The 22,576-nt window shown below is 46.8% G+C and overlaps 1 protein-coding gene across 1 annotated transcript; it reads right to left on the reverse strand.

Moving 5' to 3' along the window:
- Positions 1-1,463: 1,463 nt before the first annotated feature.
- On the reverse strand, positions 1,464-16,968 carry TMBIM4 (transmembrane BAX inhibitor motif containing 4). The gene is made up of 7 exons (XM_006130194.4): positions 16,707-16,968; positions 14,852-14,960; positions 11,817-11,922; positions 7,875-7,908; positions 7,161-7,278; positions 5,330-5,375; positions 1,464-2,778 (listed from the first exon to the last, which is right to left on the reverse strand). The coding sequence occupies exons 1-7, from the start codon at positions 16,807-16,809 to the stop codon at positions 2,572-2,574; spliced, it is 723 nt and encodes a 240-aa protein (XP_006130256.1). The 5' UTR covers positions 16,810-16,968; the 3' UTR covers positions 1,464-2,571.
- Between the last annotated feature and the right edge of the window lie 5,608 nt (positions 16,969-22,576).

Consider the following 22,576-nt stretch of genomic DNA (forward strand, 5'->3'; position numbering starts at 1 on the left):
GTTAAAAATAATTAAGGGTATGTCTACACTACTGAGAAGATTGAAGCTATTGATCTTTCAGGGTTCAAATTAGCAGGACTAGTGAAGACACACTAATTCAAACTGAGATGACCACTCCGCTTGATACTGGTAGTCGTGATTCTACAAGAAGTAAGAAAAATAAAAGGAAGAATGTTCTCCCTTGGACTTCCTGCAGTGTGGACAGTGCCAAAAGTAAAGTTAAGGTACTTTGACTTCAGCTATGCAATTAATGTAGCTGAAGTTGTGTCTCTTCATTCAAGTTTATCCCGTAGTGTAGACATACAGGCAGTCCCCAGGTTACGTACAAGATAGGGACTGTAGGTTTGTTCTTAAGTTGAATCTGTATGTAAGTCAGAACTGGCATCCAGATTCAGCCGCTGCTGAAACTGACCGCCAGTTCTGACTTACATACAGATTCAACTTAAGAACCCCATGCGTCCCCAAGTCAGCTGCTGCTGAAACTGATCAGCAGCTGATTCCAGGAAGCCCAGGGCAGAGCAACTCTGCCTCGGGCTTCCTGTAGTCAGTGCTGGTCAGTTTCAGCAGCGGCTAAATCAGGATGCCTGGGGCAGAGCAGCTGGGGTGCTGCTGGGTTGGTCCAGTAGTGCCCAGAGCGGCGCTGCGGGACCAACCGGCAGCGCCCCAGCTGCTCTGCCACAGGCGTCCGGAGAAAAGCCTAGTCTGCTGGGGGGGGGGGGGGGGAGTACTAGCTGCGCCCGCCCCCCCCCCCACCCCAGAAGACCAGGAAGACACAGGCGGTGGACCGAGACGCACCGCGGTCCCGCTGCCTGGGTCCTCCGCGGCTTTGCTCCCAGTCTCCCTGGTCTGCTGGAGACCAGCAGACCAGGGAGACTGGGAGCAAAGCCTCTGAGGACGCCGGCAGCAGGACAGCCGCGGGGCGCCTGGGCTGCCTCGCTGCCCGAGCCCCTCCGCGGCTTTACAAAACCTCGGGGAAGCCAGCAGCGGGTTGCAAAGCCTCGGGGAAGCCGTGGAGGGGGTGGGGGGGCGCGGGCAGCAAGGCAACCCAGGCGCGCCTGGGCTGCCCCGCTGCCTGAGCCCCTCGTCTTCCTGGTCTGCAGACCAGGGAGACGCGGAGCAGCTTTTCTCGCCCGGAGTACACGGGCGGTGGGACCGTGAGGTCCCGCAGTCCATGTACTCCGGGGCAGCCCCCTTTGTAACTGCGGATCCGACATAAGTCGGATCCGTGTAAGTCGGGGACTGCCTGTACTCTGAGAGCATGACGAAGTGAATAAACATACATAACTATACTGCAGGATAGCAAAGTTAGTCTTTTGTTTAATGATTGATCATATTTCAATACTAAATAATTAAACACAAACATTTTATTTGCTGATAAACCTGAGGAAAAATAAAGTACTATTTTCTAGATAAAAATAACAGTAAACACACAATATAAAAGTAACTTCAGAGATTGAGATCTGTCCATATTACCCAGCATTTAAAATTTATTATATTTCTTCATACAGTTCAAAGTACAAACAGGTAGCACATTTATTTATAGTCTTCCTTTACCAACATCTCAGTAACCCAAAACCATACCTGATCTTAAACTATTCCAGTTCTTTATTGCGAAAAATAAGTTTCACTTTGCTTCCCTTTATTTTGTCCTCACTGGTATTTCCAACATTTCTAGAAAATAGAATCCACATTCATACCAGAATCAAGGTCTTCCAAGTAACAAATGTTGCTGCTAAGCAATAGTTTACATGTATAGTTCGCTCTAATCTTTGGAGCTCTCAAATCCATACAGCTAGATGAACACATTTTAGGATTAAGATTTTTCCAATTATACTGCATACATATTTATTATTCAATACTGATTCAACATTTTTATACACAAACTACATTCCCTCTTTTAATGGCATTAATGTTAATCAACAGATGAAAGATAATACATAATTGAGCACTAGCGCTTTGCATTGTTCTTTATATACTTTTCCTTGCTAATAAAATAATCACATAGCTCTAAATCAAAGTAGATTAAAATCATTTCAAAGAAGTGTAGTTACATTATACTGGTTAATAATTCCAAGTCTGTTAAATCAAGATCCCATTAATATAAGTTTTTAGAATTATAGAATTTTAACTAATGTAAAACATCACTATACAACAACAAAATGAAGAGACAATGTTATACTATCCAGACAGATTAATCATCTGCAAAATTATAGGATAGCAGAAATAAAATGATTGGATTTTCTGACAGTACATATTAGAGCTATCAGAAGGTGACAAGCGTTTTCATCAAAAGCTACTTTGGGAAAAAGGAAGCCTTTTACAAAAGTAACAAATGACTGCATCTTGCAATTAAAGTAAAAATATGTATTTTGAACAGAAATACATCAGTTACATAAAACTATTTTATTTTCAAGAAAAAGTGTCAGGAACCATGCAGTGGAAAATAGTATGATTTATTCTCAAAAATATAATGTAGTTTGTACATCATCAAAACCAACTCTATTTAGACACAACCTTCTATACATCAAATTTTACTATTTATGATGGTGTTTCATTATGGACAACTTAGAATTATTTTTTATTTAATGCTTCTAGAAGGCGCAGCAAATGTAGGAACAGATTGATGATATCTAAGTAGAGATTGATGGCAGCCAATATATACTCTTCAGGGGACAGTCGGTGCATCAGCAAATGAGTGTCATAGATGATAAATCCACAGAACAGCAGCGCTCCCACAGCAGCAAACAACAGCTCTATTGTCTCACTATAGAAAAACAACTATAACAAAATGATAATGCGAGAAGGAAAAACATTTGTAAGTTGAAATTTCTTATATAAAGGCACTTCAGTATTAAAACAGAACTACAGTTAGACAATCGTAAATATTTTGCCCAGGGCTGGTGACAGTCTTCACCAGGTCTTGGGCAATGTGGGGGGAAGGAGAAAGGCCTCAGCTTCAAGTTGCCCAGAAGAGGTGCAGCTAACCCTCAGGACCACCCAGACCACATCACAGGGGCTCTGATGGTGACTTAATGAGCCTGGAGCCCTGGGTCCTTTAAATCACCCACAGCAACTGCCCCCTTCCCCTATGTTGGCAGCCCTGATTTTGCCCTTCAACAGGAATATACATATTGCTAAAAGCCAGTAGTAGTAGAAGAAATTCTACACTTCTGTTTTCCCCTCTCAAATTAACATCCCCACCACTGAAGTTTTAGGTGAGTGTCACCATTCTTGTGAGATAAGTGGATTAGATATTATCTACTTCAAAATTCAATATATTTACACATATAATACTGATTTAGTAAAACTATTTATGGTAGTGAAGTTAAGCATGTACAGAAGTGTTTGCAAGATAAAGGCCTAAACTGCTGTTGAAGGCACAAAGTACTGCCCATAAAAAAGGAACTAAGCATTCTGCTTTAGCAGTCCTTAAAACTCAAGAATAAGACCATGGTGCTTAGTTGTCTCTTTTCTGAGCTGAAAAGTCCCATGCTTATTAATCTTGCCTCAAAAGGCAGTTGTTCCATACCCCAGATCATTTTTGTTGCCATTTTCTGAACCACTTCAATGTATCTTTTTTTAGATGAAGCGATCACACCTGCACTCAGTATTCAAGATGCATATGTGCCATGGTTTTATATAGAGGCAATAAAATATTCTCTGTCTTATTATGTATCTCTTTTGTAGTGAGTCACATGGTTTGCTTTTTTTGCCTGCAGCTGCACACTGAATAGATGTACTCAGAGAACTATCCACCATAGCTCCAAGATCTCTCTCAAATGGCAACAGCTAATTTAGACTTCATCATTTTATATGTATGGTTGGGATGATGCTTTACAATGTGCATTACTTTGCATTTATCAACAGCGAATTTCATCGAACTTTAATTGCCCACTCCTTTTTGAAGCTCTTTACAGGACTTAACTACACTGAGCAATTTTGTATCATCTGCAAATTTTGCCACCTTTTTTCCCTTTCTCCAGTTCATGTATGTTGGTCCCAATACAGATCCCTGGGGAACACCACTAGTAAATTCTCCCCATTCAGAAAACTGACCATTTATGTCTACCCTTTGTATTGTATTGTATCTTTTAACCAGTTACTAATCCATGAGAGGCCCTTCCCTCTCATCCCCTGACAACTTACTTTACTGAAGAGCCTTTGGTGCGGGACATTGTCAAAGCTTTCTGGAAATCTAGGTACACTGTATATCCAGTAGACTAGGTACTGGATCCCCCTTGTTCACATCCCTGTTGACCCCCCTCAAGGAATTCTAATAGATTGGTGAAGTATAGGGATGTTAAATTTCAGGTAATTGTTTAATCGAATAGTTGATGCATTTTGCATCGACAGGACACCTCCGCCTTTGAAGCGTAGCAACAGCCCTAGGACTGTTGATACACTTTTAAAGGCAAAAGCACCATGTGGAGCCTGGAGTCAGCTGGGGACTCCCCGCTCACCTCAGGCTCTGTGCGGTGCTGCCACTTTGAAATGCTGCAAGGAGCTGACTCTGGGCTCCCACAGCTATGTTCAAAGCAGCAGTGCCATGTGGAGTCCTGCATCTTGCCCCAGGCTCCATGCAGCGCTGCCGCTTTGAAGTACCCCATCCTTTCCTCCTCTTGCTGCCTCTTTCTGATAGAGGCAAAAAAGGGGTGGAGTGTGTGACTAGTCAACTAATCCTTCACATCCCTAGTGAGGCATGATTTCCCTTTTCAAAAAAACATGTTGACTTTCCCACCCAACCAATTATTTTCATCTATTTGACTGACAATTTCAGTCAACTTTACTACAGTTTCAGCCAGTTTGCCTGGTTCAATTAGAAAACTGTAGTAAAAAAATTACAACATAACCCTCACAAATAACAATCATAGATTGCATCAGTAAATACCTATTGCTTTTAATCTTACAATATGAAAGATTTCTACAAATTTCTGATTGAGCATTACACTTTAACAGTTTAATTACAAATAATTCATCATTACTATATTAACTTGTAGTGTTTCCCCTTATAGTTAACTAGTTGGAGACACTATGATAAATTGTCTTATTACAGATCAAAGATACAATTATCAACAGTACCATAGTTACTTAGGAGTGCCATTGAAAGTGAAGATGTATTGAAAATGGGACTGATGATCCTAAGTCACTTTGGTACTTTTGATAATTCCATTCCAAGATTTGTATAGATTTCACTCTCTAAAGGATCTCAAACATGTCCTATTCTAACAACTGTATTGTTTTAAAAAGCATAATTAGGTGTCAAGAATATTGTTTTAGTAACTTATTTCAAACAATTACTTCTAGACCTGAACACAATATAATATCTTACCCTCAAGATACTGGAGAGGATCAAAATCCACAAGCAAGCAAACAGCCTGGGGGAGAAAAAGGCATTTGTGTTTTAGATATCAGCATTTTTCAAAATTTTCTTCAAATTTGTTCATCCCACAGAAAAACACCTTAAATACTCTGTTTTTTTGCCAATACATTGAAACACACTCAAACTCCACCACCCATCCACTCACTTCTAAGATGCCAACCATAACATCAAATTTCTCTACTGTAGGTATTAATGAAAACTATTGTTAATGATTTACTGTTTGAAAGTTCTCGATAGTTCAGTGTAAAATATGAATAAATCATTTGTTTGTGTAATGCTAATACTCGAATTTGTATATTTGTTGACAAATAGCACAACTACAAAATAAACTATGTGCTAAAGGAGGGGCCTATATAATAACAAAAAACAAAACTCACAACACCAATAACCAGGGCTCGACAAATACACTCGCCCGCGGTGAGTAGATTTTACCAGCTGGCGAGTGCAGGGGCAGACTGGCCCAGTGGGCCATGGTGATGGGCTGGCCGATGCCCGCACTACGGGCGGCACGACCCCATCCAATCTATCGGCTGGTAGAGGAGCAGAGCGCCATTGGGAAGGGGGAAGTGCGGTGATTCTCAGTGCCGGGCTGCCTCTGTGCAGAGGGCGGGATGCCGGCAGATGGGCTGGCATGACGTGGTGTCCTGAGGTCGCAGCTGGCGACCACCGGATTCAAAAAGGCTCCGGCAACCCCGCAAAGTGGAAGGCAGAAGCCAGGTAGCGGAGGGGAAGGGGCTTGTGCTGAGAAGAGGGAAGCGGAGGGGAGGGGAGGAGGTCAGGAGGAGAAGAAGAAGAAGAAGAAGAAGAAGAAGAAAGGAGACAGGGGTGCAGGAGACAGGGGTGCAGGAGAGAGAAATGCCAGGGGGTCAAGCACAGACAATGAGGAAAAGGGCAGGAGGGGAGGTGTCAGCAGGAGGGGGGACAGGATGATGCCGGGAGAGGAGACGGTAAGGGCATTGGAGGCTAGAGGGGGGAAGGGGAGGTGCTGGGAGAAGGCTTGAAAGAAGGGGTGGGCATGAGGAAGGCAGGGATGGAGCAAGGCATGTGTGAGGGCACAGGGGCATGAGGGAAATGGGGGCAGAGGGTGGTGAGGGTGTGGGTATCAGGGAAAAAGAGGACAAAGGGGGCAGGGGCAGTAAGGGAAGGGGGAGGCACCAGGAGGGAGCAGGTGCCAGAGGATTCTGGGGGTGAAGCAGAAGGGAAGACACCTGCAGGGGAGGGACCAGCACCAGAGGAGAGAGGCAGGGCAGGTGTGTAGAGGGAGGTGTTAGAGGGGATGAGAAGGGGTAGTTCACATGATCAGAGTGGTGCTACTGGATGAATGGGCACAGGGGGGAGAGAAGGGCTGGTGGAAGGGGGCAGGTCTCAGGAAGGCTGAGGGCAGCGAGAAGGGCAAGAGTCAGGACAGCAGAGGAGGGCGAGGGGTTGGGGAGCAGCAGGCACCAGGGGAGCTGATGGAGCAAGGGAAGGAGACATGGCAGCAGAGGGAAAAGGTAGAGGTTTATAAGATATTTATTAATAACTTGGCTGATATTTATTAATAACTTATTAGTAATTACTGTTCTTATTCTTATTAGGAATTTATGCCATTAAAAAAAAACACGGGGGGGGGGGTGGCGAATCCCTTTTTTGTCTGGCAAATAGGGTTTTCCATAATTTGTCGAGCCCTGCCAATAACATTCACTTAAGTCAATTACACAATTCAGCTTTCTGTAGGCCTGACTTTTATTCCTGTAACTGTAATACTTATGCTTTTTTAATAGTTTCATAAGGTACCTACCCAGCTCCAAATTTGCTGAAATCTCTCTTGGACTGCAAAGTATACATAGTCAATCCAAGAAACACAGCAGTCGTCAGAATAAAAGCTTGTAAGACAACTGATACATCATAAAGTGACACTGTAAACAGAAAAAAGAAAATCACCATTTAAAAATAGTATGCTTTGAATATAACAAAACTGTGTTTTTTATTTAATAAATGCTTAAACATTGTGATGAGGTTTTTGTATTTATAGATTGTCAAAGTGACAGATGTTTAGATTTGACCAAACAATCTTGCGACAGATATATACAGTGCACATGTACCATATACTTTTACATTTGTGGGTTCTTCACATTTTGTATAGGGTTAGCTTTCTTAAATGAACACCTTGAATCTTTTGCACCTATGCTAAGAACATTTTCAGACCATTCTTGAAATGGTAAAGTGGTATCTTTTCTCCTACTATCTAACAGTCAAGTCACAGGAGTCCAAAGCGTAATTAAAACATCTATTTTTCCCAAGTCATTCCTTCTTCCTATTAAAATTTGATTTCCTCCTCCTGCTCCCATGACTTTGCTACAGGTATTGAAGTTGTGTGCAAACCCAAAATAAGCACTCCGTCACTAGCCAGTTCACGTTTGTCAGCTTTAAACAGCAATGGGTACAATGTTTACATTTCTTTTTGCTATTTCTATCTGAAACCAACGGCAATATTAAAATGACTAGCGTTTACCTGTAATAGCAACAGTCAACGCTTCCAAAAGGGTCTATGAGAAGAAATAGAAAAAAAAACAAACTAAAAGTATTCATATGGAAACACTACACATTTGCCAGTTTGTAGTTTAAGTACAAGTTGAACCTCTCTAGTCTGGCACTCTTTGGTCCAGCGATCTCCATGGCCCAGTATGCTTTTAGTTAGCTGGATGTCCACCTATCATGGGTGTGGCCTAGTTTCTTGTGGTCCCATAAAGTTTGTTTGCAACCACCAGTCCTGGCTCTGTGTTCTGTTTTGTTATTTAGCTCTAATTTACTTCTAAATGTCTTCTAAGAGCCCAGTAAGCAGTGAAAGAGTTGGTAATACTGCTAGATAATATTGACCTCCCATTGTTGGCAAATTCTTTGATTTGACACTGGTCAGGTCCTGAGAGCCCCAAACTAGAGAGGTTCAACCTGAATTTTGCTACATAATCTTTTACTATATGCAGAATGTATCATGTGCTATAGAAACATGTTTGTTAAAATACTTCCAGTTTTAAAATGGAAAGCGCGCGCTCTCTCTCTCTCTCAAAAAAAGGAAACTACCATGTGTTTTACTATCCAGAAGAGAAGTCTCAGAAGAGTAGCTGTATTAGTGTGTATATGCAAAAGCAACGAGGAGTCCTGTGGCATCTTATAGACTAACAAATGTATTAGGGCATAAGCTTTCATGGGTAAAACCCACCCCTCTTAATTAAGTGGGTTATGCTCTAATAAATCTTTTAGCCTTTAAAGTGCCACAGGACGACTTCTTGTTTATCCAAAAGAGAGCATTTTACAGCCCATCTACATATATGGTACGTGACCGTTTTAAGTAATGTGCGTAACACGTTTCCCTTAAACAACAATAAAAAAAGTAGGTAGGTTTCTTGGAATGGTTATTATAATTGAACTGTTTTCAGTTTCACTCTATATTTTTCAGTATTAAAATACTTTCCCTGGGATATTTAGGACTATGGGAGGGAAGTAACTTGTGTCCTTAATTCCTTTCCCTCGACCAACCAGCTTGAAAACAAATCCACTACTGTGTATTGGCACAGGACTGAAACAAAACTTGGAATTTTTCTTAGTTTTAATATTCATTAGACACCATGAGGGAAAAATTTACTTTCAGAACAGCACCTTGCCTGTTTTTATCATGTTTATCTTGGGGGAATTCTGTGGTACTGTGCATCTGCAGAAAATGCTCCCCCACTGTCCCTGCAGAATTCCTTTGAATCCCTGCCAAAAAAGGAAGGGAAGCTGCAGGGGGTGGGGGGGCAGCAACCATGTATCCAGTTTTTTGAGGAAGCATAGCTCCCATCCAAACACATGAGGCACCGAGGACACAGTGAATTATGTACCACAGGTCCAACCCCCATTTCTGATAGGGCAGAGCTGCACAGCAGATGGAAGCTAGGCTGCACTGACTCTCCAATGGAATACTGCCTCCTAGGACTGTAGCTCTTGCTACAGTTCAAAAGCAGAGCCCCTCAGGGAGTGCGGGGCCAGCACGGGAGTTCCCTCACTGGCCCTGTACTCTCAGTGGGGTAGTGGGGCTTCTGTACATTTCAAAAGCAGAATTGCAGCAGAAGCAGCATGAGCCGATACTGCTTCAGTCTCCGCTTGCACTGTTTTCTGCTGTGCCTCTACCTGCCTTGCCCTCCACGGAGATTGCGCTGTGGGGAAACCGGCTTTTAAGCCAGCTCCCCCCCAGAACCAGCTCCCCCTCCCCCATCCTTGCTGCCTCTCTCTGATAGAGGCAGCAAGGGAGGGGAAGCGACTAGTCACATCACTAGTTGACTATCGGATAAGCTTATGCTTATCAGATAATCAACTAGTCGCTTACATCCCCACTTTAGACCAGTAGTTTTCAAAGTTGGGTTGCGGGCTCACCTGGGTATGCCGTTGGTGGGCCACAAGACACTTTGTTTATCTAAGCGTCCAAAGGTACAGAGCCTCATAGCTCCCATTGGCTTTGTTTCACCGTTTCCAGACAAGGGGAGCTGCATGAAGTGGTGTAGTCCATGCCAATGTGAGCTATGAGGCTCTGTGCCTAGTGATGCTTAGATAAACAAAGCATCTTGTGGTTCACCAACAGCTTACCCAGGCAGGTCCGTGACCCAACTTTGAAAATTCCTGCCTTAGACAGTCAGAGTAACTGTGATAACTACAAAATTCTACATATGTGCAGACTGATAGTTATATACTATCCTGAAGGTGATCCAGATTTGAGACTAGATCGTTCATATGCTCTTTGGATTGGAAACATGTTAAAAAAACTCATCACCAAGGAGAAAATAGATAGTTTAATCTTCTGCACTGGAAGCTGCTATTAGTCCCTTTCAGTAACTGTGCTTGACCACAGTTATCAACTGTTTAAGTTTGGTACGTTTGGTAACACAGAAATTTCCTTGAGTCCTGTGTATCTTATTCAGCACCTTATCAATCCACCGAGAAATCCACTGGGAGCTGCAGGGGGGCTTTGCCTGCAGAGGTTTAACATAAACCAGCGGTCACCAACCAGTAGATCTTGGAACTGCTGACAGGTGATCCTGACTGGTTTGGCCAAGAGGTTATCAAGTGCAAGCACTTCAACTGCCTCTCCCCGCTACTGCTGCACATCTCCTTTGCCTTGGCAATGCCTCCCCCAATCCCCAGGCCTCCTGCTTGCTGTGCAGGACAGGGGAGGGAGAAGAGGAGCACTGATGTCAAGGTATCCTCCCACATGGTATCCTATCTCCACAGAGCAGAGAGGGGAAACAACAGGGCTTGGGATGGAGGGAGTTTGCTAGCTGCTTTTGGGAGAGGAGCAGGGCCAGGGCAGGGGTGAGCCTGCCTTAGCCCCAATGCACCACCAACCAGGAGTAGCTTGAGGTAAGAAGTGCCCAGTTGGAGCCCACATCCTGAAGCCCTACCCCAGTTATGAACCCCCTCTTGCACCTCAAGCACCCCTGCATCCAAACACCCTCCCAGAGCCTGCACCTAGAACCCCCTCTGGAACCCCAATTGCCTGCCACAAGCTCAGCTCAGAGACCCTCTCACACTCCAGATCCCTTAATCCAAGACCAGAGTCTGCACCCTAACCCTATGCCCCAACCTGGTGAAAGTGAGGGAGGATGGAGTGAGCAGGGGTGAGGCCTCGGAAAGGGGGCACAAAGGAGGCAGGGCAAGGGTATTTGGATTTGAGGTAGATCTTGGATTGCACTTAAATTCAAAGAGTGATCTCATGCTTAAAAAGGCTGGAGATCACGGACAAACTGCCTTACAGCCTGCAGGTGTCTTACCCTAATGCAGTGTTTCCCAAATGGTGTTCTACGGAACCCATGGGTTCCGCAAAGTGAAAACAGGGGTTCAGTGAGAAAATTCCATTACAACCTGAATTATTGTAATGGAATGGAATTTTCATTCATTTTTGAATTTTATTGAAAACAATTTTAATTTGTTTGCGCCACGATAAGTGTCCCTGGGTAATGCCAGCTTAGCCAGAGTGGGACGATGATGCGACTACTCAGCGCTGCGTGCGCAGTCAGTCAGAGGTTCCGCAAAATTCTTTCTAGTTGAAAAGGGTTCCGTGGCCAAATAAAATTGGGAAACACTGCCCTAATGGGCCACAAGTTTCCCACTACTATTATAGACAATAAAAATGTCCTTAAAGTCAAGGGAGATATTAAAACAAAACAAACTTTGCTGACGCCTATTTAAAGCCCAATATGATGTATTCTTTCCATAAGGAAATTTGCAAATGACTGAATGAAAGATACCAGGGAACTAAGTGCAGCCAGAGCATACAAAAATTCTGAAGGACTGAGAATTTTATATTACACCCCCCAAAAAGGTACAATGAAATAAATTAGACACCGCTGATTGGTTTTAAAAAGTTGCTTCCAAATAACATTTACACTGAGCATGTAAAGAATGAGATTATAGGGATACTTACGAATCCAAAGAGCAGGTATAAATTAACAGGATGCTGATGTCTGTACAGGGTTAATGCTATAATCACAACCAAAGATCCAAGCACAGACACCAAAAGCAAAGCAGGGCTGTAAAATTTAAACACAGAAAAGTCATAGTTAAATAAAAGTAGTAACACTACTCCCTCTCAAATTTCTTAAGAAGTGAATACTTATATTCTATGTCAATGGTAATACTAAGTTGAGGGACATAAGAATCCTTTATAGAAAAAGATGTAGTCTGTTCAGAGATCTATTAGCTGTATCTAAAACAGTCATCTATTATGCTTGTGTTTGCAGGGGAAAAAATAACCCCTCTACATATGCAAACAGAAAATATTTTTATCTGTAAATAAATCTATAAAACTTATACACATGGGCTCTGATTCTACAAATCCATGTGAGTAACTTTATGTACAGAAATCAACATAAACATTAACTAGTAATTTGCTGCTGAAATTAAACTGACAGGGTAACGAGTTTATCTCCTATCAACTTGATTACAGGCAGTCCCTGGGTTACGTACAAGATAGGGACTGTAGGTTTGTTCTTAAGTTGAATCTGTATGTAAGTCGGAACTGGCGTCCAGATTCAGCTGCTGCTGAAACTGATCAGTGGCTGATTCCAGCAAGCCCAGGGCAGGGGCTTCCTGTAGTCAGCCACTGGTCAGTTTCAGCAGCGGCTGACTTGGGGACACCTGGGGCAGAGCAGCTGGGGTGCTGCTGGGTTGGTCCAGTAGCGCCGCCTCTCCTCGGCGCTACTGGACCAACCCAGCAGCACCCAAGCTGCTCTGCCCCAGGCGTCCTAATTCAGCCACTGCTGAAACTGACCAGCAGTGGCTGAATCAGGACGCCTGGGGCAGAGCAGCTGGGGTGCTGCCGGGTTGGTCCAGTGGGGCCCAGAGCGGCACTACGGGACCAACCGGCAGCGCCCCAGCTGCTGTACCACAGGCGTCCGGAGCAAAGCCACGGAGCACAGGGGCAGCGGGACAGCCCAGACGCGCTGTGGCTATCCTGCTGACTTCAGGCTCTGTGGCTTTGCTCTGCCTTGCTCCCCGTCCCCCTGGTCTGCAGACCAGGGGGACGGGGAGCAAAGCGGCGGAACACGCAGGCAGCGGACAGCCCAGACGCGTCTGGGCTGTCTGCTGGCCGCATGCTCCGCGGCTTTGCTCTGCTTTGCTCCCCGTCCCCCTGGTCTGCAGTTGGTTTTCATCTGTATTATTCCAATTTGGAACTTTCCCTCTCAGGCACTGTGCCCCATATGCTTAAGTTGGAGTGAATAAACCACATGTTCTTGAACAATGTAAGTTATACTGACCTAAATGCAGGGATGTGGACACTGCTGTGTTAGCTGGAGTGCTTCTCCTGCCAACATAGCTACTGTTGATCGCAGGAACTGGAGTACAGGCAGTCCCCGAGTTACGCGGATCCGACTTACGTTGGATCCGCAGTTATGAACGGGGCCCTCCCTCTCCCTGGTCTCCAGCAGACGCGTCTGGGCTGTCTGCTGGCCGCGTGCTCCGCGGCTTTGCTCTGCTCTGCTCCCCGTCCCCCTGGTCTGCTGGGGAGCAAAGCAGAGCAAAGCCGCGGAGCACGCGGCCAGCAGACAGCCCAGACGAGTCTGGGCTGTCAACTGGCCGCATGTTCCGCCGCTTTGCTCTGCTCCCCGTCCCCCTGGTCTGCAGACCAGGGGGACGGGGAGCAAAGCGGCGGAACACGCGGGCAGCGGACAGCCCAGACGCGTCTGGGCTGTCTGCTGGCCGCGTGCTCCGCGGCTTTGCTCTGCTTTGCTCCCCAGCAGACCAGGGGGACGGGGAGAGGGAAGGCCCCGTTCGTAACTGCGGATCCAACGTAAGTCAGATCCGCGTAACTCGGGGACTGCCTGTACTCCAGTTCCTGCGATCAACAGTAGCTATGTTGGCAGGAGAAGCACTCCAGCTAACACAGCAGTGTCCACATCCCTGCATTTAGGTCAGTATAACTTACATTGTTCAAGAACATGTGGTTTATTCACTCCAACTTAAGCATATGGGGCACAGTGCCTGAGAGGGAAAGTTCCAAATTGGAATAATACAGATGAAAACCAACTGAAATAGGATCAGCTGTGACAAAGGGACACTAGTAGCAACAGTAAGGAACACTGGACAGAGGTGAATATTAGGGATGTAAAATCCCATTTAATTTGTTAACCAGTTAAATGTGAAGTTGAATCAGTTAACCAATTAAAGGGAGGGGTGCTCCCCGCTCAGCCTCACCCACCACGGAAGGGCTAGAGCAGCGCCCCCCTGCCAGAGCTTACTGAGCTTCCCCTTACTGAGACTCACCGGGCCTGCTGCAGACAGGGGTGCTCCCAACACTCAGAGTAGCCCTTGCCTGTGACACTCCGGGCTCGCCATGGACATGAGCTGGAGCAGCCCCAGCCTACAACACACCAAAGCTGCCATGGATAAAAGCTGCCCCGGATGCTCAGAGCAGCTCCTGTCCATGGTGGGCTCTGATGCTGGAGCAGGGAGTTAATCTTTCACATTCCTAGTGGATATAATTTCTGAGGCAGACAGAATCAGGTATGTGAAGAATTTCAGGATAATTCTCAGAGAGTCAGCAAAGGCCAGGAACCCAGAAATGGTGACTGTTGAACTAGAGAGCATTCCAAATGTGGAGTTGAAAAGCAGGGATTTAGGAAGATCATAAGAGGAAAAAGCATTTATTGAGATGTGAAGTGATTAAGGAATTTATCTCAGCAGAGAGAGGATAAAGATAGGGAAGAAGACAGGAAAGAAAAATATGGAAAGAAAATAAACAAAATGTAGTCAGATTACAAGGTTTCTAGTAGAGGCATACAGTTAAAGAGAAACCTTATAGATTCAAAGACAAAGAAGGTGTTTTACTCCAAATATATCTGGGAGATATAAACATTTTAATATAATTAAATATATTCCCACCTACAAATTACAGAGTGGCCATTGAACAAACTACATTTTACTTTTTGTAAAGTCTTACACTTCATTTAAGAACTTTACCTTTCATTCACAAATATCTGAACTGGAGTAGAGTACAGAAATATTGCAGATGTCACTGTGGTCAAAAGAACTTGAACTGAAAGAATACTGTACACTTTTCGTAGAAAAGCTGAAATAAAGAAACAAAAATGACATGTCAACTTTGAGTACTCTGTTGAATCACATTTAAAGTAGACAGCGAATTAAATCTGAGTTTGCAATGTGATATAGAGTAGAAGCAACAGAAACTGATATGATTATTGAACTACATAAAAATATATCACAGAATAAAAATGGTAGCAGTACTTTCCCCAGGAAACTCTAATGCACCTGCATGGTATGTGGAAATATAACAAGCTGGACACAGCTATAAACTAGACTGCTGAAAAAATCGTGCATTCGCAGAGACATAGTCCCAAATGACTTCAGTTTACTGAATATGTTTATTAACAGACCCACATGTTTAAAGCAATAAAGTCTCTTCATATTAGTAGCCTTCTGTCACTACCCGAATTCTTAAGGTCAAGAAAAAAATATCTGTTTTTCTACACCTATAGTAGCTGTTTTTCCCCTCATTCAAAACTTCAAATCTCTGACAAAACTTTTAAAAAATTATTCTAGTTCTAGAAGCCAGATTAGACATTTATGTTTCCTCCATAGCCATGCTTGAAGTTCAAACTGATTATTAGTAAATAAATCAACTAGTGAGACAAAAGTCAAATCTCAATAGAAGAGAGCACAGTCTCTCTCCTGTGTTCCGATAAGAGACAGTATCTCAAACATGGAGGCTGTGTCTAGACTGGCAAGTTTTTCTGCAAAAGCAGGTGCTTTTGCAGAAAAACTTGCCAGCTGTCTACACTGGCCGCTTGACTTTCCGCAAGAACACTGACGATCTCATGTAAGAAATCAGTGCTTCTTGCGGAAATACTATGCTGCTCCCGTTCGGGCAAAAGTCCTTTTGCGCAAAAACTTTTGCGCAAAAGTGCCAGTGTAGACAGCTCAGATTTGTTTTCCGCAAAAAAGCTCCGATTGCCATTTTCGCGATCGATCGGAGCTTTTTTGCGGAAAAGCGCGTCTAGATTGGCACGGACGCTTTTCCGCAAAAAGTGCTTTTGTGGAAAAGCGTCCGTGCCAATCTAGACGCTCTTTTCCGCAAATGCTTTTAACAGAAAACTTTTCCGTTAAAAGCATTTGTGGAAAATCATGCCAGTCTAGACGTAGCCGGAGGGTGAAATTCACCCTTGAACAAAACGCCAATGCAAGGGCCTGTGTCCTGCTTAACCTGGATTTAAGTGATACATCAACTTCCTACAGACTCTGCACAACTATATATTGTATTCAATAAATTAAGTGTGTGTGTGTAAAATATAAATTAAAGCTATAACTATGCCGTGATGGATTAAGGAGATGGGATAGCAGAACATTCCTCTTACATGAATCTTAAGAATTATATCTGAATCCACTTTTGATAATAAAACAAGCTCACCTTTCCCGAACTGTACTCATCCTGGATAAGTGCTGTACCCTAGACTGGGTACTATGAGAAAACCTATTAATCAAAACAACCTACTGAGGCCTACTGAAAGGCGCTGGATTACAACGTCTGCGCCTCAGTCTGTAGCCTGATCCAGGCAGGAGAGAGAAAGCGAAAGAGCCAAAGCCGAGCAGACTAGTGGGGCAGGGAGGGGGGTGTTTACAGTCTGTGCCAGCGGAGGGGAAGCAGCAGAGCGAGGCACGCAGGGGATTTCTGCCCTGATCCCAGAGTGTCGCCCACCACGCTCCCGGGGCAGCGGGGGGAAGGGAACGGAGGAGCCCAGGCTAAGGGCGGGGCGGGAGCCGCAGGGGCGCCCCACAAGCGAAGGGGTCCGGGTCTCACCCATGCGGATGTGCACACTGGCCGAGGCCACGTTGCTGCCGTAGTTGAAGTCATCCTCGATGGACGAGCGCGGGTAGCGCGGATCCTCCGCCGCCGCCTCCATCGCCACAGTCCACGGCCCGGGCGCCTCTAACCGTCCGACTGCGGTTGCGCCACCCACGTCCGCTCACCGGCTTCCGGGTGAGACAATCGAACCCCGAGACGCCGAGCCAGGCGCGGAACCGCCGAGAGCATCGATCGCAGGGCAGCGAGAGCCCCGCCCGCCTGCTGGCGCGGGGAGCTGTGGGCACGTGGCTCTAACGACAGCCCTTGCGCCCTGCGCTCGCGTTCGTGTTGCGCGGCGCGTCTGCTGCGGGCCGGGTGTTTGCCCCGCCCCCATTTGGCCATAAAACGCTTCCTTGCAGCCACAGGCCGCCACGTGTTTCTACGATCGCGCTAGACGTGCCTGGAAAGCGGAGCCGTCCCTGCCACTAGGCTCCGTGCGGCTTGCACCGCCCCACATTTCCTCGCCCCCCTTGCAGCCTTCCTGCAAGTCCCCTCCCCTTAGCACAGGGCTGGGCAATAATTTTTGATAGGGGGGGTCACTGCCAGATTTTGAGACGTGTTTGGGGGCTGCGCTCTTCCCTGATATTAATGGAGGATGTGCAGGGGCTGGGATGGAGGTTGAGTGCAGAAGGGAGCTTGGGCTAAGGGATTACGATTCAGGAGGGAGCCTGGGAGGGAATTTGGGTGAAGGAGGTGGTTGTGACATAGGGCAGGGGACTGAAGTGCAGGGGGTTGGGATGTGACCTAAGGTAGAAGGGGATTGTGATCTAGGCAAGGAGATTGAGGTGCCAGATCTAGAAGAGGGTATGGGTGCAAGAGGGGACAGAAGGTTTGGGTGTGTTAAGTGGGGGAGGGGGGAGGGTGGGCACAGGAAGGGACTGGGGTGCCAGAGGCAGGCTGTGGCTAGGAAACTTACCTGCCAGGAGCCAAACCAGCCTGTCTGCCTGCAGAGCTAAGGCTTGCAGAGCTTAGAACATTTCCCAGCCAGCCTGCTTGCCTGGCCACTTGCTTCAGTGAATAACTGAGCTGAGGAGAGGTGGCCATGCTTCTTCTTGGCTGCCCATTATTCTGGCCAGAAACTGGCCAATGGGATTGTGCTGGGGGCAGAGGCGACTCCTAAAGCTTCCTTCCTCCCCTCCAGTTTTGAAACAGAAACTAAGCCCGGCAGCCGCGTTTTTGCATGTCGCATGGGGCTGAGGGGCAAGCAGGGGAGCTCCCCCTACCTAGGGTTTCCCACTGCCTTTGCGGGCCGGATCTGGTGGCTTGGTGGGCTGGATCCTGCCCTGGTCTGCCTTAGCATGATCGGAGTGGGCTGGGATCAGTTTCCCTCCACTGCTGGTGAGTGGGGGGGGGATGGGCTCAATCCCTGCCATCTCCCTGCCCTACCCCTCACAAATGGCTCTGCAACCCTGAGTGCAGCCCTCCCCTCCCTAAAGGCACCAAGTGTGGGGGTGCAGATGCTCAGCTTGAGTAAGGCACAAAAATTGGCAGGGTCAGCTCTGCTAAAAAGGCTAATGCACCTAAAAATAACAAATTATTCTAAACATTTGATCAACATGTTTATAATTGGGCTGTATCCAGGTGTCAGGAAAGGGGTGCCTGTTTTTATGTCCACCATGTTGATTTGTCCCGTTAAAGGTAGTGGTTAGACTTCCTTAAGGTTGCCAGATGGTTTAACCAAAAATACCGAACAACCCTCCTCCCCTCCAAAAAACAAATCACTGGGGGAAAATTTCTGTTGAGAAAAAAAACGGGGAGACCAAAGTTGTTGAGAAAAAAAAAAGACCCCGAGAGTTGTTAAGCAAAAGAAATTAATTTAAAAAAAAAGAAAAAAAAAAAGGCATGGCCCCTTTAAGAAATGCTTTTGAGGCTTTTTGGCCCTAACAGGCTGCTGGCGGCCGTCCGCTATCTTGTTTCCCTGCACCGGACAGCTCCCCTGCAGAACCCAGTAAGCACCCGGGATTTTCGCCTCTTGACCAGGAAAAAAAATCAGAAAATACTGGACATTTTCTTAATTTTTTTTACCAGACAGGAAGCAAAAATACCAGCCTGTCTGGGTCAATACTGGACACCTGGCAACCCTAGCTTTCCTGTCGCTATCCTCTGCCTGGTAAGGGTGGGGAAAGTGGGTCACTTGACTCTAATCTGCCCAGCAAAAAGAGGACTTATAAGGGGTGTTCACCCACCCGTCAGAGCTCTCTGCATGTGTGCCCTCTGTGCAACTCAGCATGCTAGAGTGACAGTCTATCTGTCGGCCCTTTCAGGCAGCTGGGGCAGGCTGTTTGGCTTAATAGACTGAAGTAGGAGCCTGGTTGCTGCCACCACAGAGAGTGGTAGTCTCCTAACAGAGAGTGTGTTTGAGACAGTATTCTGTAGTGCAGCAACCCTGTGTCGCACACCTGTAATGGTTGCTGGTGCAGGGCTTATTTGTTTTAAGTTAGGAGATTGTAGCAGAGCCAGGCAACTGGATCTGTCAATCATATACACACACATACTTACCATCATTCGTCCGCATGTCCACAATGTGCCAAGAATAGAAGACAGAAGAAAAAAGACTGATGACCTTTCATCTGCCTGAGCCTCTACAACTCTGTGCTGTTGCCTCAAGTTCCCTTTTCTCCATCCTGGACTCCTGCTTATCTTTCATCACCAAATATTGTGATGGAGGTATGGAGTCCCTGTTTTTGGTATTGCCCCCAGTTTTGATTATTTGTGGTTTTGGGTCCTGGCTTCATGACATGTTTCATTTGTGACATTTGGATTTTATGTTTGTTAAATTTAGTGTTGTGTTAATAAAATAGTTGTTCCAGTCATTTGTGTTTGACTTGACTAACACCTGGTGACACAGATACGGAAAGGGTGAAGAACCTGTGTTCTTGCAGACAGGATTAAGTCCTTGTCTAGCACAGGAATGCTTAGACACCCAGATCAGTTGGCGCCAACATGGTCAGACAAGTATTAATAATGAATCCTTTAACAAACAAGCAATATCATTGCCAATTACTGACTTCAGCAAAAAAACAAAAAAACAGTTTACCCGTCTTTTTATTCTTAATCCATAAAAGATTTTCAACTGACTTTCCCCCTAAGGCCTTTCGTGCCTATCTTATCCTCTCTTTGCTGACAATTTTGCCTTTGTATCTCTGTTCACATACAGGCCCATACACAAGAACTTGTGTGGGGAGGGGAGTTGCTTTTTTTGTAAATGTGGACTACAACTTTTTTTCAGTATAAAGGAGTTCAAAATAATCATGCAATGAGTTCGCATAAGAGAGGTTAATGAAAAATTGGTGGCAAAATTGTTTTATTATAACATACTAAAAATTTATACAGTAATAAAGGTTTTATAGAAATTACCTTCTGGGATCATGGCTGGCAGTGCGGCTGCCATGGCCTCCCGCTCCCTCAGCTGCCTCTGCCTGCTGCTGCTCTACCTGCTCAGCAAGGCCAACACTGTGTGAGTGCCCTTCCAAACCCCCCAACCCTCATTCATGTGGCCCCCCAACTGAGACACTTCACTCCTCTAATGCTCCAGCACCACAAAGGAAGGGGGAAGGAGAGGGAGAGCTTAGGTTCAAGGCTTCCCATAGACCAGATTTTGTGGACACCTCCCCTCCCCCCCAGGCTCTGGGATTGGGACAAAAACGGGGTCAGTGTGCGGACAGGGCTGCCAACTCAAGGAATGGGGTGCAGGATCTGGGTGGGAGGTGGAGTGCAGGAAGGGGTGAGGGTGCGAGGTCTGGGTGGGAGAAAGGAAGCAGGCTAGGATTAGGGGTTTTGGCCAGGGAGAGGGGGCAAGACCAAGGGAAGGTACAGTGTGTGGCCAGGAGGGAGGGTGCAGGAGCATGGGTGGGAGTAGGGCGTCTGGCTGGAGGTAGGGATGTAAGCGACAAGTCAACTAGTGACTCGACCAGTTGCTTCACCCTCCTTGCTGCCTCTAACTTAAAAGCTGGTTCTGCCCCCAGCACTGTCTCCATGGGGAGAAGTGGCACGGGTGCAGCGGGGAACAGGCGGCACTTCCTCTTTTGAAATGTGGCAAGGGCCCCTGCTGGCCATGCTCCATGTGACGCTTCGGCCTTTTAAGAGCCAGCTGGGCTCTTGCTACATTTCAAAGGCAGAGGTGCCCTTATCAACTAATCGAATAATCGATGCAAATTACATTGACTATTTGATTAGTTGATTAATTTAAATTTAATATCCTTAGCCGGGGAGAGGGTGCAAGAGCAAGGGAAGATGTGCGAACAGGCTGGGGATAGGGTGTCTGGTTGACAGGGAGGATGCAGGAGCCGGCTGGAGGTGCGGGGTCTCGGCAGGATGATGGTGCATGAAGGGGGTAGGAGTGCAAAGGTCTAGGTGTGAGGGGGTGGGGAGCACTTAATTGCCTTCGCTCCCCACACCGGTCCCAGGCATTTCCTCCCACTGTTCCCGTTGGCTGTGAATGAAACACATCCAGCCCACTTAATTAGCTTCTTTCACACAGGCTCTACAATTGACAGGCAACTGCTTTTGCTGTTTATATATATTGGATTCTGTTATTTCCAGTCCAACTTATCTGATGACGAGGTTCTTACCAATGAAAACTCATGATAGAAACTAACAAAGATATATAGTAAGGGCACTTCTGCACAGCAGGGCTAAAGCTGAAATAAGCTACACAATGTCAGCTACATCAATTGCATAGCTTAAATTGAAATAGCTTATTTCAGCTTTTGGCGCTGTACAGGCAGTCCCCGGGTTACGTACAAGATAGGGACTGTAGGTTTGTTCTTAAGTTGAATCTGTATGTAAGTCGGAACTGGCGTCCAGATTCAGCCTCTGCTGAAACTGATCAGTTTCAACAGCGGCTGAATCTGGACGCCAGTTCTGACTTACATACAGAGTCAACTTAAGAACCCCAGGCATCCCCAAGTCAGCTGCTGCTGAAACTGATCAGTGGCTGATTCCAGGAAGCCCGGGGCAGGGGCTTCCTGTAGTCAGCCACTGGTCAGTTTCAGCAGCGGCTGACTTGGGGACGCCTGGGGCAGAGCAGCTGGGGTGCTGCTGGGTTGGTCCAGTAGCGCCGCCGCTCCTCGGCGCTACTGGACCAACCCAGCAGCACCCAAGCTGCTCTGCCCCAGGCGTCCTGATTCAGCCGCTGCTGAATCTGACCAGCAGTGGCTGAATCAGGACGCCTGGGGCAGAATAACTGGGGTGCTGCCCGGTTGGTCCAGTAGCGCCAAGAGCAGCGCTACGGGACCAACTGGCAGCGCCCCAGCTGCTGTACCACAGGTGTCCGGAGCAAAGCCACGGAGCACGGGGGCAGCGGGACAGCCCAGACGCGCCGTGGCTGTCCTGCTGCCCTCGGGCTCCGTGGCTTTGCTCTGCTTTGCTCCCCGTCCCCCTGGTCTGCAGACCAGAGGGATGGGGGGGGGCAAAGCAGAGCCAAGCCGCGGAGGACGCGGCCAGCTGTCAGCTGACCACACGCTCCGCGGCTTGGCTCTGCTTGGCTCTGCTTTGCCCCCCCCCCCCGTCCCCCTGGTCTGCAGACCAGGGGGACGGGGGGGAGGGGAGGGAAGCAGAGCCAAGTCGCGGAGCGCCCTGTCAGCTGATCGCGCGCTCCGCGGCTTGGCTCTGCTTGGCTCTGCTTTGGCTTTCGCGTCTGGGCTGTCAGCTGGCAGGGCGCTCCGCGGCTTGGCTCTGCTTTGCCCCCCCCCCGTCCCCCTGGTCTGCAGACCAGGGGGGCGGGGGGGCGGGGCAAAGCTGAGCCAAGCCTCGGAGCGCGTGGGCAGCGGACAGCCCTGTCCGCTGCCCACGTGTTACGCCACTTTGCTTCCTCTCCCTGGTCT

This window comes from Pelodiscus sinensis, chromosome 1 (genome assembly GCF_049634645.1).
Source record: "Pelodiscus sinensis isolate JC-2024 chromosome 1, ASM4963464v1, whole genome shotgun sequence".
Classification (NCBI taxonomy): Eukaryota; Metazoa; Chordata; order Testudines; family Trionychidae; genus Pelodiscus; species Pelodiscus sinensis.

Excerpts from the sequence above, each read along its gene's own strand:
- TMBIM4 (XM_006130194.4), bottom strand. The coding sequence starts at position 16,809 with ATGGAGGCGGCGGCGGAGGATCCGCGCTACCCGCGCTCGTCCATCGAG. Across the intron at positions 14,961-16,706 it reads CAGTGTGCACATCCGCATGG|CTTTTCTACGAAAAGTGTAC; the intron begins GTGAGACCCGGA and ends TCTTTATTTCAG. Across the intron at positions 11,923-14,851 it reads CAGATATTTGTGAATGAAAG|CCCTGCTTTGCTTTTGGTGT; the intron begins GTAAAGTTCTTA and ends TAAATTTTACAG.